Below are 16,687 nucleotides of genomic sequence, written 5' to 3' on the forward strand. Positions count from 1 at the left end.
GCAGAGAAGCCCCAAACCTTGGGAAATAAAGATGAACCAAATACCATTATGTTTTTATGGTTCACAAAGACCCAAGCCTTACTGGGATTTATGCTTGGACCTGCATCCACATGAATTACTCTTTAGATAAGCCACATTTCAAATTAAACACTTAGAATCCTTGATACTGGACTCTACCTACTTTGCAAATAAAATTATAAGCTATCTGGCCAGATTTCTACAGGGTTAGACAAGTGCCTGGCACCTAATAAGCACTCACAAATATTTGCTGAATGATTTCCCAATGGCTCTACCTTCTCTGGGAAGCATTATGAATTCTGGCCCACGTTTTTCTTTACAGAGGTCCCGGATACAAAAGCAAACCTGAACTATTTCATTTCAGCAAACTTTCTAAACATAGTTGCCATCTCACCTCTTAAAAGTCCTTACATTCCAAATCTTTCATTAAAGATAGTAGACTCAAATCATACTAATAAATGGTACTAGAAGTGATGCTCAACAGGATCTCACGTTTATTGAGAAGTGATTAATGGTAAAAAGAAAGGCAATGCCCTTTCCTCATTGGCTGAACAAGAAACTGAAGAAACATTCACTACACGTTTTACAATATTTTTCTCTTCCAAAATGCATTTCTGTAAACAAATTTTTACCACTGTTCTTAGCTTTGAAATCAAATTAATCCTGACTTAATCAGTATAATGTACAAGAACAGAAAATTTCTTAGGACTCCTAGTAGTTTACTTTGAGGAACAAAGGGTCAGAGAAAATGAACCACCCTTAAAGACACAACCTTGGGTAACACTGTTAAATTCTCCAAGACAAAAATTCTTCATAAAAATGTTCTTCCAGTTCGGAAGGGGAAAAACCAAATTCCCACTTTCTGGGGTGGAGGCCCAAAATCTTCGAAACTCAAGTGTTCTCCAAGTGCAAATGTCAAAATGGGGAGAGGAAAGGGTTTAAAAATTAGAGAAAACTGTATGCACTTACGGACTTTAAAATCCGAAAAACATAGTAAAAAGACAAAAAAACAAAGCATTATGCTCTGAAATCACAACCAAAGCCAAAATAAAAGGGACATTTTTCACCTAAACTACCTAGAGGGATTTTTTGTTTAGTTTTTTCTTTTTCTTTTTTTTTTCATTTTCCAGTTAAGTCCTATGTCTTTTGTGAAATTCCAATACTTAAACTGCAAGTCTGCAATCGTCTCTGAAGTCAATGAGATTAAGAAAAAAGTCCTAATTCTCTTGAAGGTCATTTTTTTCCTCTTAGGATATGCAGATGCAACCGTTGCTGCAGTCTGTGGAGAACTGCCTTTTATTTGCCACGACCTTGACGTTCCTACAGAGGTTAAAAAAAAATTGAAATCATTAGTTAAAACTTATCTGAACATGCTTAAAAATTAGAACTTTATAAACAATTCAATAGAAATTTAGTTATTTGTGCTAGATAGAATATTCCTTACAAATAAAAACTTTTATTTCCTGTATTTTAAACCAAAGTAGTAACACTCAATCACACCAATTAATAAAAAAAAATGTTTTTGACTTTAAAATTTCTGACATGACTGAGCAGATTTGTTTTCCAACTATAGTTGGTTTAGGCTAATACTTGTCATTTCCCCAAAATATGAACCACTGGAAGTAATTCAAACATAATCAAAAGCCTAAAGAAGGAAAGCAGCATATAAGGAATACTTAAAAAAAAAAAAAAAAAAAAGAACACCTAACAGTACTAGAGTCATCCTATACTAGTCCTAAGGCTCTAGGCATATTCACAGGTTTCAATTTCCTTCTTTTATGAAATGAGGATACATATCTCACAAGACTGTGGACGAATTAATGGACTGACATACAGAAAGCTCTTAGTCCATAGCAAGAAAGAAAATTATCCTCTTAACCCTAGGGACAGTTTAAAATCCACTTAGAGACAGAATTTTGAAAATTGACTGCAATACTTAAGTTTTCCCTGAAAAAAATCTACATGCTCATTTCTTAGTAAAAATCATTCTTTATGTGCCTTTCATAAATTTATCCTAAACAGCCTCCCATTTCACACACTACCTCATGTATTAGAATTTTTTAAACTATGATTCAATCCATGTGCCTTTTAAAAGCAAAAACATTAAGAAGCACAAGGCCTGAACTTATTACTTGATTCATCAATCTGTTGGAGTAGAATCAATCATCTGCTCCCATCTACCCCATGGTAAATACGATTCCTACTAAGAACAGCAACTATCACTTATGGGATTCCATGTTCCAGACACTGTACGTAATAATGATCTTCATAACCACCCTGTAAAGGCTATTATTCCTGAGATAAGAAAACTAAAGTTCAAAAAATTTACTTGACCAGGATTACCTAATAAGAACCAAGATTCAAACCTAGGGCTATATACGACTATATAGGCTCTTTCTCTACAACAAGTTATTACAAATATTTATATAAAAATCAACAAAGTGAAGCTTTGTGATGAACAGACTACCCCCACCACTAAATTAACCCATAGATATAAAAACAGTATTAAGAGCAGTTATCTTTTTCTTTAAATAGACACTCAGCATAGAGCCCAATGCAGGGCTTGAACTCACAATGCTGAGATCAAGACCTGAGCAGAGATTATGAGTTGGGACACTTAACCCACTGAGCCACCCAGGTACCAAGTTACCTATTTCTGATGTTCCATTTCACATATCTGGAATTCAGGGATAAACTCACCAACATACCAAGATGTGGGATGGATGGATGGATGGATGGATGGATGGAGATTATATAAGTTTTATTTATTTATTTTGAGAGAGAGAGTGCGCAGGGTAGGGCAGGGGCAGAGAGAGAATACCAACCAGGCTGTCACTGTCAGTGCGGAGCCTCATGCGGGGCTCAAACTCACAAACTGTGAGATTATGAACTGAGTCAAAGTCAGAGGCTTAACTGACTGAACCACCCAGGTGCTCCTGGGATATTATTTAAGACATTGTGACATTTCAAATTTAATAAAATAACTCACCCATACACTCCTATCTCTTGAAATTAAACCCAATTCAAGAATAAGAAATTCAGGGGGCGCCTGGGTGGCTCAGTCAGTTGAGCGTCCGACTTCGGCTCAGGTCATGATCTCACGGTCCATGGGTTCGAGCCCCACGTCGGGCTCTGTGCTGACAGCTCAGAGCCTGGAGCTTGTTTCGGATTCTGTGTCTCCCTCTCTCTCTGACCCACCCCCGTTCATGCTCTGTCTCTCTCTGTCTCATAAATAAAACATTAAAAAAAAATTAAAAAAAAAAAAAAAGAATAAGAAATTCAGTCCAACACAAAAAAGACCTCAAAAGTTTTGATTCCCCTCATTTTCTTGCCCTTCCTGTATAATCTTCCAAAGTTTTGGTAATAAACATACTGGTTATAATAGGAAATTGCAATTAAAAAAAAAATCTCTGCAGTTGACCAAAGTCAAGCTTTATTGTTTATTTATTTTTGACACAGAGAGAAAGAGACAGAGCATAAGCGGGGGAGGGGCAGAGAGAGAGGGAGATACAGAATCCGAAGCAGGCTCCAGGCTCCGAGCTGTCATGTCAGCACAGAGCCTGACACAGGGCTCAAACTCACGGACTGTGAGATCATGACCTGAGCCAAAGTTGGACGCTCAACTGACTGAGCCACCCAGGCGCCCCCCGTAAGTCAAACTTTAAACAGCACTTCACTTCTCATTAATTTTAAGCTCATCTACCTGGTTTTATCCTTCATAATTTGGATGGATACGATTTACCTAATAACCTGTCTTCTATTATGGACCAAAATCTACCCTTGGGCTTCAGAAAATCTGGATTTTTCTTTTGTTTTTGTTTTTTAATGTTTATTTTAGAGAGAGACAGAGATACTGCACACGAGCAGGGGAAGGGCAGAGGGAGACACAGAATCTGAAGCAGGCTCCAGGTTCCAAGCTGTCAGCACAGAGCCCAACGTGGGGCTTGAACCCACGAACCCCTTCCTTCCTTGATACTTAACTACCACAGCTTGCACTATCCTTGTAAAATCTGCACCCACAATTAAAAAATTAAATTGCATTATTGTTTTATGTAAAATTAGTCCCAACTCAATCAAGAGCTCCTACAAAGCAAATAATAGGTCTTCAACTAACCTCACTCACAAACTACTTATGAATTTAGCAATAGGTAACAGGCTACAGCTGACATTTATTTATTTTTAATATTTATTCATTTTTGAGAGAAGAGAAAAACAGAGCATGAGCAGGGGTGGGGGGGGGGAGGGTGGCAGAGAGAGAAGGAGACACAGGATCTGAAACAGACTCCAGCTCTGAACTGACTCAGCACAGAGCCCAAGGCGGGGCCCGAACCCACGAACCATGAGATCATAACCTGAGCCAAAGTCCAATGCTTAACTGACAGAGCCACCCAAGCACCTTCGCTACAGATGACTTTTAAATAAAATTCTGGTGCTCATCACAAGAAAACAAATCATTAACTACGTCAAGTGACAGATGTTAACTTATTGTGGCAATCATTTATATCTAATCATTACACTGTATACCTTTAAACTAATACAATGCTGTTATGTCAATTACATCTCAATAAAACCAGGAAAAAAATTCTGCCTACTATCTCTTATTTTAATATAATGTAACCCCTAGGAATACAAATAAACGTATGTACCCCAAACTGTACTGCTAAATTAGAAAAACTAGAATTTGCTAGGAATGCAAACTGGTACAGCCACTTTGGAAAACAGTAGGAAGGTTCCTCAAAAAATTAAAAATAGACCTACCCTATGAGCCAGCAATTACACTGCTAGATATTTATCCAAAGGATACAGAAGTGCTGTTTGGAAGGGGCACATGCACCCCAATGTTTATAGCAGCACGACTGACAATAACCAAACTATGGCAAGAGCCCAAATGTCCAGCGACGAATGAATGAATGGATAAAGATATGGTACATATACACAATGAAACATTACTTGGTGATCAAAAGGAATGAAATCTTGACATTTGCAACAACATGGATAGAGCTAGGGTGTATCATGCTAAGCGAAATAAGTCAGAAAAAGACAAATATCATATGATTTCACTCATGTGGAATTTAAGATACAGAATGGATAAATATAAAGGAAAGGAAGCAAAAATAATATAAAAACAGAGGGAGACAAAACGTAAGAGACTCAAATACAGAGAACATACTGAAGGTTGCTGAAGGGGTACTGGGTGGGGGGGGGTATGGGCTAAATGGGCAAGGGACATAAGGAGGACACTTGCTGGGATGAGCACTGGGTGTTATAAGTAAGTGATGAATCACTAAATTCTATTCCTGAAATCATTATTACACTATATGTTAACTAACTTGGACTTAAACAACAACAAAAAAAGATATATATATTTGTGTGTGTATACATATCATGTAATCATCAAAAAAAAACCTAGACATTGCTAAATCTGTTTTTTCCTAATACAGTTATATGTAAGTTTATCAGCATGCTTAGTAACAGCATTTACAGTATTTAGTCAGAAGAAACTCAAACCAGCATTTTGCAATTGCACTTACTGCATCATCAGATTTTTAAAACTAATAAGTCTTTTCTTCTTCATAATGTGCTAAGTCCCACAAATATCTGCTCAGTTTTGCCAAATACAATATAAAACTATTCCTGAATCTTAACTACACAATGATACCAAGAAGGCAAGTACAAACTTCTGTCCTAACGTAAACCTGTATGCCAGGTTTATTTTAAATTACACAAATTACATACAAATACATGACATTAGTGGTCTTAATCTCCTGATCAACATCAAGAAAACATCACACTGATACAATTCAGCAAGCTGAATTAACTGGTGTTCTACTTCCAAATACAGCTTTGATGTATACACGAAAATTAAGCTTATATATTTACAAATAATAAAGATAACATCCATCTTCTCAGAGATTATAAAGATATTTAAGCATTCACATCACACTACCTTGAAAGTAAAATAAATTTAGCACCAATAAAAAAACAATTCACAGGATTTTAAATACTAGATTTTAAACACATTTTCATTAGGGTGCCTTGCTGGCTCAGTCCGTAGAGTATGCAACTTTGCAATTTTTGATCTTGGGGTTGTGAGTTTGAACCCCATGCTGGGTGTAGAGATTACTTAAAAATAAAAAAATAATAATAAATCAAAATTAAATATTTTCATTAAAAAATTATAGATTGGAAACAGAAGCAGTGGAATCTTGCTTGAAGGGCTTCCCACTGCCCAAATCTGTGACAATTAGAGCATTACATAACCTTAATATAATAAGTAAACTATCATAGTAATATCTGAATTAGGCAACGATCAGCAATGGATGCTAAAACTAAAGAGTGAAAATTTGATGAGGAATAAGATGTTTACAATCTCAAACTATTTTCCCAATTAAAAGAAAAATAGCTTTATCCTCGAGAACTTGATGACATTTTAAATAAGTGATCAAAATTAACATTCCCAGTGATGGAATAAACTGTCTTCTAATGTGAGGCACTGAGGACACGAAATCACTTCTGTAATTCCTGCCAGAACCACAATCACGATGTCCATAATGAGGAAACCTTAGACAAACTGAAGGACATCCTGCAAAAATAAACACCATAGGGGCACCTGGGTGGCTCAGTCAGTTAGGCGACTGACTTCAGCTGAGGTCATAATCTCACCTCAGGTCACGATCTCACTGTTTGTTGGGTTCGAGCCCCGCGTCAGGCTCTGTGCTGACAACTCAGAGCCTGGAGCCTGCTTCGGATTCTGTGTCTCCCTCTCTCTCTGACCCTCCCCCATTCATGCTCTGTCTCTGTCTCAAAAATAAATGTTAAAAAAAAAAAAAAAAAAAAAGACCAAAAAGACATGAAAACTAGAAGATTCTGGACTGGAATCTGGACCACTAAAAAATGGCTATCAAGGACATTAAGATTTACTGGTAAAATATAAATAAGATCTGTAGATAACGGTATTGTGTGTCAATGTTAAACTTCCTGATGTTGATAACTGTGCTGTGGTTTTAAGTGCATGTTGTTTTTAGCAATTAAACAGCAAAATATTCAGAAGAAATGGATCTAGCTGCAATTTACTCTCAAATGGTCAGAAAATTACACATGTAACTCCAAAGAGAACAATAAAGTAAATGGGGCAAAACAATACACTGGCAAATCTGGGTGAAGAGTATACAGGCATTTGTGTACTATTCTTGAAATTTCTCGAAGTTTGAAATTATTTCAAAGTAAAGTTAATAAAAATGGGAAGAAAATGACAGTCTTCATTTATTCTTCTGCAAAGAGTGACTACCCTAAAAGTTATGTTTAATAATTCACAAAACTTTGAAATGAGTTTTTCCTGAGACCTACATTGAATCATTAAACACAGGGTATTTTAGCAAAAATTAAAATAGGGGTGCCTGGCTGGCTCAGTCAACAGAGCATGCAACTCTTGATCTCAGGGTTGTGAATTCAAGCCCCACCCTGGGTGTAGAAATCACTTAAAAATAATAATAATAATTTTTTAAAAAGAGTATAAAAAACCAAAAAGTTTACACCTAGCAGCTTTTTACAAGTCTTTTAGAATGAGAAAAGAAGACAGAGAAGGTTCTAACACAAAGACCATCATATTTCTATACGCTTTTGGACATTAAAACCTTTTAGGCTTCAGGGCACCTGGGCAGCTCAGTTGATTAAGTGTCTGACTCTTAATTTCAGCTCAGGTCATGATCTCGTGGTTTCTCAGTTCCAGCCCCACGTCGGGCTCTGCAGTGACAGTGCACTGTCTTGGGAGCCTGCTTGGGATATTCTCTTTCTCTCCGCCCCCCTTCCCTGTACTCTCTCTCAAAATAAACAAATAAAATAAACTTTAAAAAATAAAAATAAATAAAATAAAACCCTTTAGGTTTCTATAGAAGACTTCTCTTTTACTCTCCGGGGCACCTGGGTGGCTCAGTTTGTTAAGCTTCCAACTTCAGCTGAGGTCATGATCTCCACAGCTTGTGAGTTCAAGCCCCACATCGGGCTCTGTGCTGACAGCTCAGAGCCTGGAGCTTGCTTCGGAGTGTGTGTCTCCCTATCTCTCTGCCCCTCCTCCACTTGTGCTCTCTCTCAAAAATAAGTAAACATTAAAAACAGAAGACTTCTCTTACAGCAGCTTTCACTTTTATGACTATTTCCTATTACCACTGAGAACAATTCCACTAAATGCTTTGACAATTTATGGTCAAAGGGCTTCACTTGTAAATCAGCTGTATTTATTGACATTTCTAATCAACCAATCCTACCCTAGTAAAAATAAAAAGCAAAGGATGGGGGAACTAGGGAAGTGATGGTGGATATATAATAAAAGGAAGAGAGAAGAGCACATAAAAGCAAAAGGGTCCAACTCCCAGCCAGAATTGCCATGAGCAAAACATACACTTGTCTTGTTGGAACACTCAAACTTTTAACATAAAGATGCTACTGACTCACTGCAGCAGGGAAAGTGGTAAGTCAAGTTGTTTTTCACCCATGGTACTGTCATGTGGAACCTGCCTACCCCTTTTTTTAACCTACTGCTCCTAGAGCCACAGGCTAGACAGTTACAAGGATATCCGTGTTAAGAACAGGCTGAAGCGGTCAGTCGAGGTTAAGCTCTTGCCATGGATTTGCTGTCCACAGAGAGGTAAACCTAAGATCCTCAAGCACAAACACAAAATTAGTTATAAAGTCCCAGTTAAACCAGAAAACAGCCCAAATGCTAGAAGGGCAGATACATGCATTCCTAGAGCTTTAGGATATTATGCTGCTAATAAACAAAGAATAGAGGAAAATCGTAGAGCAAGATCTTACTGAATTCACACCCATCCCCAAAATCCCCATTAGGACATTCATTCTAATCTCTGAATCAATCCACCATCTCAACAAGAACAATGAAGAGACTAAAGAAACAGTCTTAAGAAATAAATTTAAATATAGTAAGAAAGTGTAAACCAAGGGAAGAAGTTTCTAGCCCTCAGTATCTGGCCTGCCACTTAAATAGAAGTAACCACGCATCCCTCCTGAGCCCCTCCCCATTTTACATCTACTATTGTAAAACACAAAATTTCCTAAAAATATCCTAAAAGCCACAAGGTGGCAATGTTACTTAAAATCTGCACGTTTGAAAACTCTTCCTAGAATACATATAGATCTCATTTTTCCTCCATTTAGCTTAATACCCTTCTCTCATGTTTCTACCACCCCACTCCCTACACTTTTAAGAAGCCATGAAACACAACTGAGGCATATATTTATTTGTTGGTTATGATTTTATTAACTTTAAAATCTGATGTTCACCCCCCAAATTAAATTTACTTATAAGCCCTCAACTGATTTTCCTATGTCCCCAGGGGCCTTGATAGAACAGAAATTTCAGTGTCTCTGGCTGAAAATTAAAAAATGCTGATAGGCTAACATGAAAAAAATGTGATTGTACTAAAATGACTTTTTAAAAAATTTTTTAATGTTTGTTTTTGAGAGACAGAGAGAGAGTGTGCATGTGGGGGAGGGACAGAAAGAGAGGGAGATACAGAATTCAAAGCAGGCTCCAGGCTCTGAGCTGTCAGCACAGAGCCCGATGAGGGGCTCGAACTCACTAAACTGCGAGATCGTGACCTGAGCCAAAGTCAGATGCTTAATGACTGGGCCACCTCGGTGCCCCTATACTAAAATCACTTTTACAGAGACATATACCATATGATTTATTCACTTATATGTAAAATCTAAAAAAACAAAACAAATGAATAAAAAGACAAAAAGCAGAAACAGACCCATAAATACAGACAACAAACTGATGGTTGCCAGAGGGGAGGTGGGAGGAGTAGGCAAATAAGTGAAGGAGACTGATAGTCTTCCAGTTATGGAATGAGTAAGAGGATAAAATGTATGGCAAAAGGAATACAGTCAAATGGTACTATAATAGTCTTGTATGGTGACAGGTGGTAGCCACATTTGTGGTGAGCAGAGTGTAACATATAGACTTGTCTAGTCAAATCACTATGTTGCACTAATGTAACACTGTGTGTCAATTAGACCTAAATTTTAAAAATTTGATAAGAAAACAAAAAGTTAAAAAAAAATCACTTTCACGGCTTTATGTGGCTTATGAAATCAACCTTTGTAGTCTGTGGTGCTGTGAATGAGTTAAACGAGCCTAATGACAGTTATATACAATATTCCACCATCTATAGGTGGAGGGAATAAAAATATTTTCCATCAATTTTCCAATTTAAAGCTGAGCTATAGTATTTTATTAAGAATATTTTCTACTGGGCACTGCTGGATGGTTCAGTTGGTAGAGCATGAGACTCTTGATCTCAGGGTTGTAAGTCTGAGCCCCACATTGGGTGTAGACATCACTTAAAAATAAAGTCTTTAAAAAACATATGTATTTTTAAAGATAGATAAATCTTATTCTACCAAAAATATTTACCTTCTACCTTCTCAACCCCTGTTAAGTTTTTACAGGTACAGAAATGTATACTTATTTGGAATGAATTTCTGGGAAATGAGCAACAAGATGAAGTTAATGCCTTAACATTTCCTACTATCAAATTTTTTCAAGACTGCTAATTAGAAGCTGAACTCCTATCCACATTTTACCAAAAGGGTTAGAAGTAAAAAGCCTAGATAATCCACTATATTCAGTACCTGAATAATAAAGCTGACTAATAACAGAACAAAGGGTAAAAGAAATGATACATTAACATTTTTTAGCTTAACTGAAAGTAAAATTAGCAAACACTAGCTCCAAATCAAATGAAATGGTTTGACAGGCTTGATACTCTCTGAACCACTCCTTGGCTTTCCAGTAAAACCTATATTTGAACCGAAACTAATTTCACAATAAAACCAATTTCTCAAAACACTTCAGAATACAATTAAATAAGTTTTTAATAGCTTGTCAAATCCCCTCCTGTTCCCAGTACAAGTATATTTTGCATTCGACAGATAAATTCAGAATGAAGTAGTCATTAGAATATGCTTCCAGCATTCTGATGATATTCCCCAGCTCCACCTCCAAAAATTTCCTGTAACCATCCTCAACACCTCCATTTATACCTCTCTAGTCCAAGCTATGGTCATCTCTCACCTGGAATTTGCCAAACTCTTAACTGACCTCCCTTTTACTCTCATGCCTTCTTCATGTATTCTAAGGGTTGGACCCTAAAATAGAAACTCAGCACTATTAAGTACCATGCTAAAAGTTGTTGAAGAATTTAATGAATGATCTAAAATAAACAAAAGTATGTGCATATATACATACATGTGTATATGCCTAATACCACAAATCACAATCATTCATAGAAGACCTATATGCAAACAATTCATATATAATTTAATCTTAACAACACAATAGTATTATGGTATTTTTCTGATTTTTAAAAAATACTAAGACTCAGAGTTTACTTGCTCTAATCGTAGTGGTAGATACGGTATCAGATCTTCTTCTAGAGTCCTTAGCCTTTCTGCTACTATACATTTGATACATTAACAAGACCACAGAATCTAGGGTTCATGCTCTCTATAAATAGTATCAACCTAGTATACACACCTAAATAATTTAAGGCCCACAATATGTAACATACTTTATAGAATCCCTTCCCCCATCTGAAGAAAAAAACTGATCACCTTTAAAAATCAGCCTTGAAACATCTTACTTTGGGCAACTTCAAGATGGCTGGTGGCCACAAAATCTTGTAGTTAAATCTTATCTAACAACTCTCTAAAAAATTAATGTGCCAGGGCACCTAGGTAGCTCAGTCGGTTGAGTGTCTAACTCTTGATTTCGGCCAGAGTCATGATCACACGGTTAGTGAGTCTGGCCCTGAGTTAGGCTCCCCTGCTCTCTTGGCTCTCAAAATAAATATATAAACAAACATTTAAAAAAAAAAAAAAAAAGTTTCAGGGCGCCTGGGTGGCTCAGTCAGTTGAGCATCCAACTACTCTTAGTTTCAACTCAGGTCATGATCTTGCAGTTTGTGAGATCGAGTGCAAAGCCTGCTTGGGATTCTCTCCCTCTCTCGCTGTCCTACCGCTTGCGCTCACTCCCAAAATAAACTTAAAAAAAAAAGTTTCATTAAAAAAAAGTTAATGCCCCTTAGAGCCATAATGCCTCTAAAAAGTGGATTATAGCATCAAGTTACAGATGTAGGATATTAAGCCAAAGAGACTGCCACCTTTTAATGAACAAAAAAAAAAAATAGGCAACTCACTAGAGACTCATAATATTGATAGCTGATTTAAAAAGGGCAGGGATAGGGGCACCTGGGTGGCTCAGTTGGTTGAGCATCCGACTTTAGCTCAGGGCATGATCTCGTGGTCCACAAGTTCAAGTCCCGTTGTCGGGCTCTGTGCTGACAGCTCAGAGCCTGGAGCCTGCTTTGGATTCTGTGTCTCCCTCTCTCTCTGCCCTTCCCCTGCTGAATCTCTCTCTCTAAAATAAATAAAACTTAAAAAAAAAAATTAAAAATGGGCAGGGGTGACTGGGTGGCTCAGTTGGTTAAGCACTGACAGCACAGAGCCTGCTTCAGATTCTCTCTCTTCCTCTACACTCACACACACAGGCTCTCTCTCAAAATAAACTTAAAAAAAAAAAAAAAGGGGGGGGGAAGGCAAACTGGGGTGCCTGAGTGGCTCAGTCAGTTGAGTGACTCTTATTTCAGCTCAGGTCATGATTCCAGAGTCATGGGATTAAGCCCTATATTGGGCTCTGTGCTAAGCATGGAGCCTGCTTAAGATTCTCTTTCTCCCTCTGAACCTCTCCCCAGCTCTCACAGGCTCTCCAAAAAAAAAAAAAAAAAAAAAAAATTCAATTAAAAAAAAAATGGGCAAACTGCTCAAAAGATCATCCTTTCAGCCTTAAGACAGACCCCAACCCCAGTACTGAAAGGCACAGCCAGGCTTATCAGACACAGGTGAATTCTAACATTGCTTTTAAAGATAAAGTCTTGAGACAGAGACTTTTGAGGGGGAAGACAGGACTACAATACAAAGAAACTTTAGAAACCAAACTTGGCAGAAAAAAATGCATGAGGAACTTGAGGTAAGAGGCACACAAACCACTGACTAATGATATACATAATCTACAAGTTCTCAAACTTTAAAAATATGAGAGTCACCTACAGAACTGGTAAAATGCAGATTCCAAGGCCTTGGCTCCAAAGATGCTTATTGAGTAGGTGAGAGAGAACAAGAATCTGCAGTTTAAGTATTCACAGATGGTAATTTATGTAAATTGAGAAACTTCTCTTCCATCAACTTTTAATCCCATAAAAAATGCCCAGGAAGCTTACTAAATTAAATTTCTACTTTAGTAAGTCTGGGTGCAGAGCCCAGTTATCAGTATTTTTACAAATACTTTCCAGATGACTCAAATTTGACTGTAAGTAATTATTACCATCTTTGTGTGTATTCTCTGAAGCACTCACATAGGTCCACCCTGCTCCCCTCCTCATCCTTCTACAGGCTTATGGATTCCAAGTAAAGTAACATTTATCATAAATGACTTGAATTACCCAAGAACTTGTCTAGGTGCTTGTTCTGCCTCTCCCACTAAACAGAAATAATCTTGTGGCACCTCAGTGGCTCAGTCATTTGAGTGTCCAACTTTGGCTCAGGTCATGATCTCACAGTTCGTGGGCTTTGTGCACTGACAGCTCAGAGCATGCTTCAGATTCTGTCTCACTCAGCCCCTCCCACTCATGCTCTCTCAAAAATAAACATAGAGATAATCTTGCAAGTTCATGTACAAAATAAAGAGTGGGGTAGAACAAAACCTTCCAATTCAACTTTATAAGCTTTTCAGTGTACATTATAGCCAGAGCTACTTGTGTTCCTCCTTATTCCCGATGCCTGTCATTAGCAGCAACTTAAACAAGGTTAGAGTAGATCTAATTAGCTCCATTTTGATGCTAGTGATCAGGGAAGTACAGCCTGAGCGCTTAAACAAAGGTTTAAGTTTCAATTAATTATGCTCGCCTCATATACCCACAGAGAGGTGAATGGCATCAGTAGGTAACAGAACATCCTTGTTAGCTTTTAAATGATAAATGTGGGGGCACCTGGCTGGCTCAGTTGGTAGAGCATGCAACTCTTGATCTCAGGGTTGTGAGCTGGAACCCCATATTAAAAAAAAAAAAAAAAGACAAATGAAGGAGTGCCTGAGTGGCTCAGTCTGTTAAGTGTCTGGCTTTGGTTCAGGTCATGATCTTACGGTTTGGTTCCTGTGTTCAAACCCCACATTGGGCTCTCTGCTGTCAGTGCAGAACCTGCTTTGGATACTCTGAATCCCTCTATCTGCTCCTCCCCCTGTGCACACCCATGCGCAAGCATGCGCTCTCTCATTCTCTCAAAAATAAACAGAGGGACTTGGGTAGCTCAGTCAGTTAAGCCTCAGACTTCAGTTCAGGTCGTGATCTTGCAGTTTGTGGATTTGAGCCCAGCGCTGGGCTCTGCACTCACTGCTTGGAACCTGCTTCGAATTCTGTGTCTCTCTCTCTGTCTGACCCTCCCCCCCACTTGCACTCTCTCTCTCTCTCAAAAATAAAAAAGATTAAAAAAAATTTTCATATCTAAAAATAAAAAATAAACATAAAAAAATGATAAATGTAAAGATGCAGCAAAGCAGAACAATAAAAGCGCTAGGGCAAAATAAATTCTAGCTCATCTACAACTTAGCTGGTGATCTTGAGGAACTTACACCTTCCCTTTTTTTTTTTTTTTTTTAAAGAAACTTCTTTTTAAGTAATCTCTACCCAACGTGGGGGTTGGACCGACAACCCCTACTAGGTCAAGACCTGATCTACTGAATAAGCCAGCCAGGTGCCCAGGAAGTTATACCTTCTAAATTACAAGTTCCCTAACTGTAAAATGAAGATAATCTTATAAAGATTATTACAAGGGATCAGAGACAATATATGAAAAGTGCCTAATACACAGATGTCTAAAATATGGCTAAATATGGGTATATACCTACTAAAGTATTAAGAGGAAAAGGCAAGACAAAATACTATACAGAATATGATTATTATCGTATAAACCACTTGAATAAAATAAAGACAAGGAAAAATGTCAAAACAATAAGTGGTTTCATCAGAGTAAAGAAATCACAGGTGACTTTTTCCATTTTCTATATGTTTTATAATTTGGTTCTATTTTACAAGAGATAAATGTAAAGGCAAAATTTGCGATTATTAATATAAAACTTGCACACTGCAAATTTTTCACATACAAACATTTTAAAAGTTCTATATGCTACCCATACTCTGTTTACCAAAAAAGTTCACATAAAGTCAAAAAACTTATTAGTAAATCTAATGTGTATTACATAAGTGATATGGCCAAATTTTTAACTTTGACATATATAGTACAAAAGTAAATATCGCATAAGAACCATCAGACCTTATAATAGCAGTGCAAAGGAGTCGGAAAGATTAACCGCCTGCCTCTTCCCTTTCACCACCTACCTTATATAACAGCTGAAACTTGGGGTTTAGACATTTTCTTCCTTCGTTTTTCCACTATCTTTCCTATCCATTCTTCACACCCAACTCAAATCCAGTGTTCCATTAATATGTCTTGACTCTAGCCCTAACTAGTCTTGTTATTCTTCTCTTCTACATTTGGTCTCATATTGTAAAATTAACTTTTTAATATACACTGTCCTGTAGTGCTTCTTTTCTTCTCCCTATAACTAACTGGAGTTAAATCAGTTCAATTAGGAACTATTTATTCAACAACAGATGAAAAACATTAGGGCACTATTTACTGAACTAGTTATGTTATAGAGAGAAGATGTTGGTCCACAAGAGGTGGCAGCAGCAAGCAAATTTAAACTGAATTACTTGCTTCTGTGGAGAAAGGCAGGAGAGATGATCTGAGTTGATACACTCAAGGCTTTTCTCCTTGCTCATGTGCAGACTTGCAGGATTCAATGGTGAAGAAAAAGATCACTTTTGTTTGCCCTAATTCAGGGAATAGAGCTTTTTCCTCCTCTTCTGCATGAAACTCCTGAACAGTCTGCAGGTAATAGGGTAGTCATACTAGGGCAGTCAAAACCAATGCTGCAGCCTACTCACTTCTTAGGAGATGTAGTCTTCCTCATATCTCCCTCCCCCCAGACTAAACAAACCAACACACCTAAATGATGCTGAAGCTGCAGAAATTTACATTTCTTCAATTTCAAAACAGATCCACCCCAACTTCCATGTACCATCCCTTCATTTAAAAGAATTCATATCGTCCAATAGGTTCCAAATTATGCTTCATAGGGGAGATGTTTTGGAGATCTCCGGGGGCGAGGGGTGGGGGAGCACCAAAAGTTAGCAATTCATGGGGTTTTGAGTAAGGTTTTGTTTGGGAGGAAAAGAAAAATTCACAGCTAAAAAGGTTAAAAATTGTTATGGGACTAATCTTTACTCCTGGCAGGTAAGCACAAGGCTTGCATCTGAGTAATTCTTGGTTTACACTATTCAGAGTAGATAGTAAATGATTATAGAGTTGCTAACTAACCTTATCCCAAAATGGTGATGTCTGGAAAAACAACAGTCCCCTCTGGATCAATCTTTAGCCATATCAAAAAACAAAAACAAAAACAAACAAAAACCAGAATACTATCATTTTTAATACCTAATTGAATTTCAGACATTTTTATATGGTCTAATTTATC

General features: G+C 37.4%; 1 protein-coding gene across 1 annotated transcript in view; it reads right to left on the bottom strand.

The window, feature by feature from the left end:
• Nucleotides 1-489: 489 nt before the first annotated feature.
• YTHDF2 (YTH N6-methyladenosine RNA binding protein F2) overlaps nt 490-16,687 on the bottom strand; it is a 33,612-nt gene continuing 17,414 nt past the window's right edge. Inside the window, exon 5 of the mRNA XM_060624248.2 lies at nt 490-1,338. Coding sequence (XP_060480231.1) covers nt 1,315-1,338 — 24 coding nt within the window. The 3' untranslated portion in view covers nt 490-1,314. The remainder of the gene's footprint in view (nt 1,339-16,687) is intronic.

The sequence above is a fragment of the Panthera onca genome, chromosome C1 (assembly GCF_046562875.1).
Source record: "Panthera onca isolate mPanOnc1 chromosome C1, mPanOnc1 haplotype 2, whole genome shotgun sequence".
Taxonomy (NCBI): Eukaryota; Metazoa; Chordata; class Mammalia; order Carnivora; family Felidae; genus Panthera; species Panthera onca.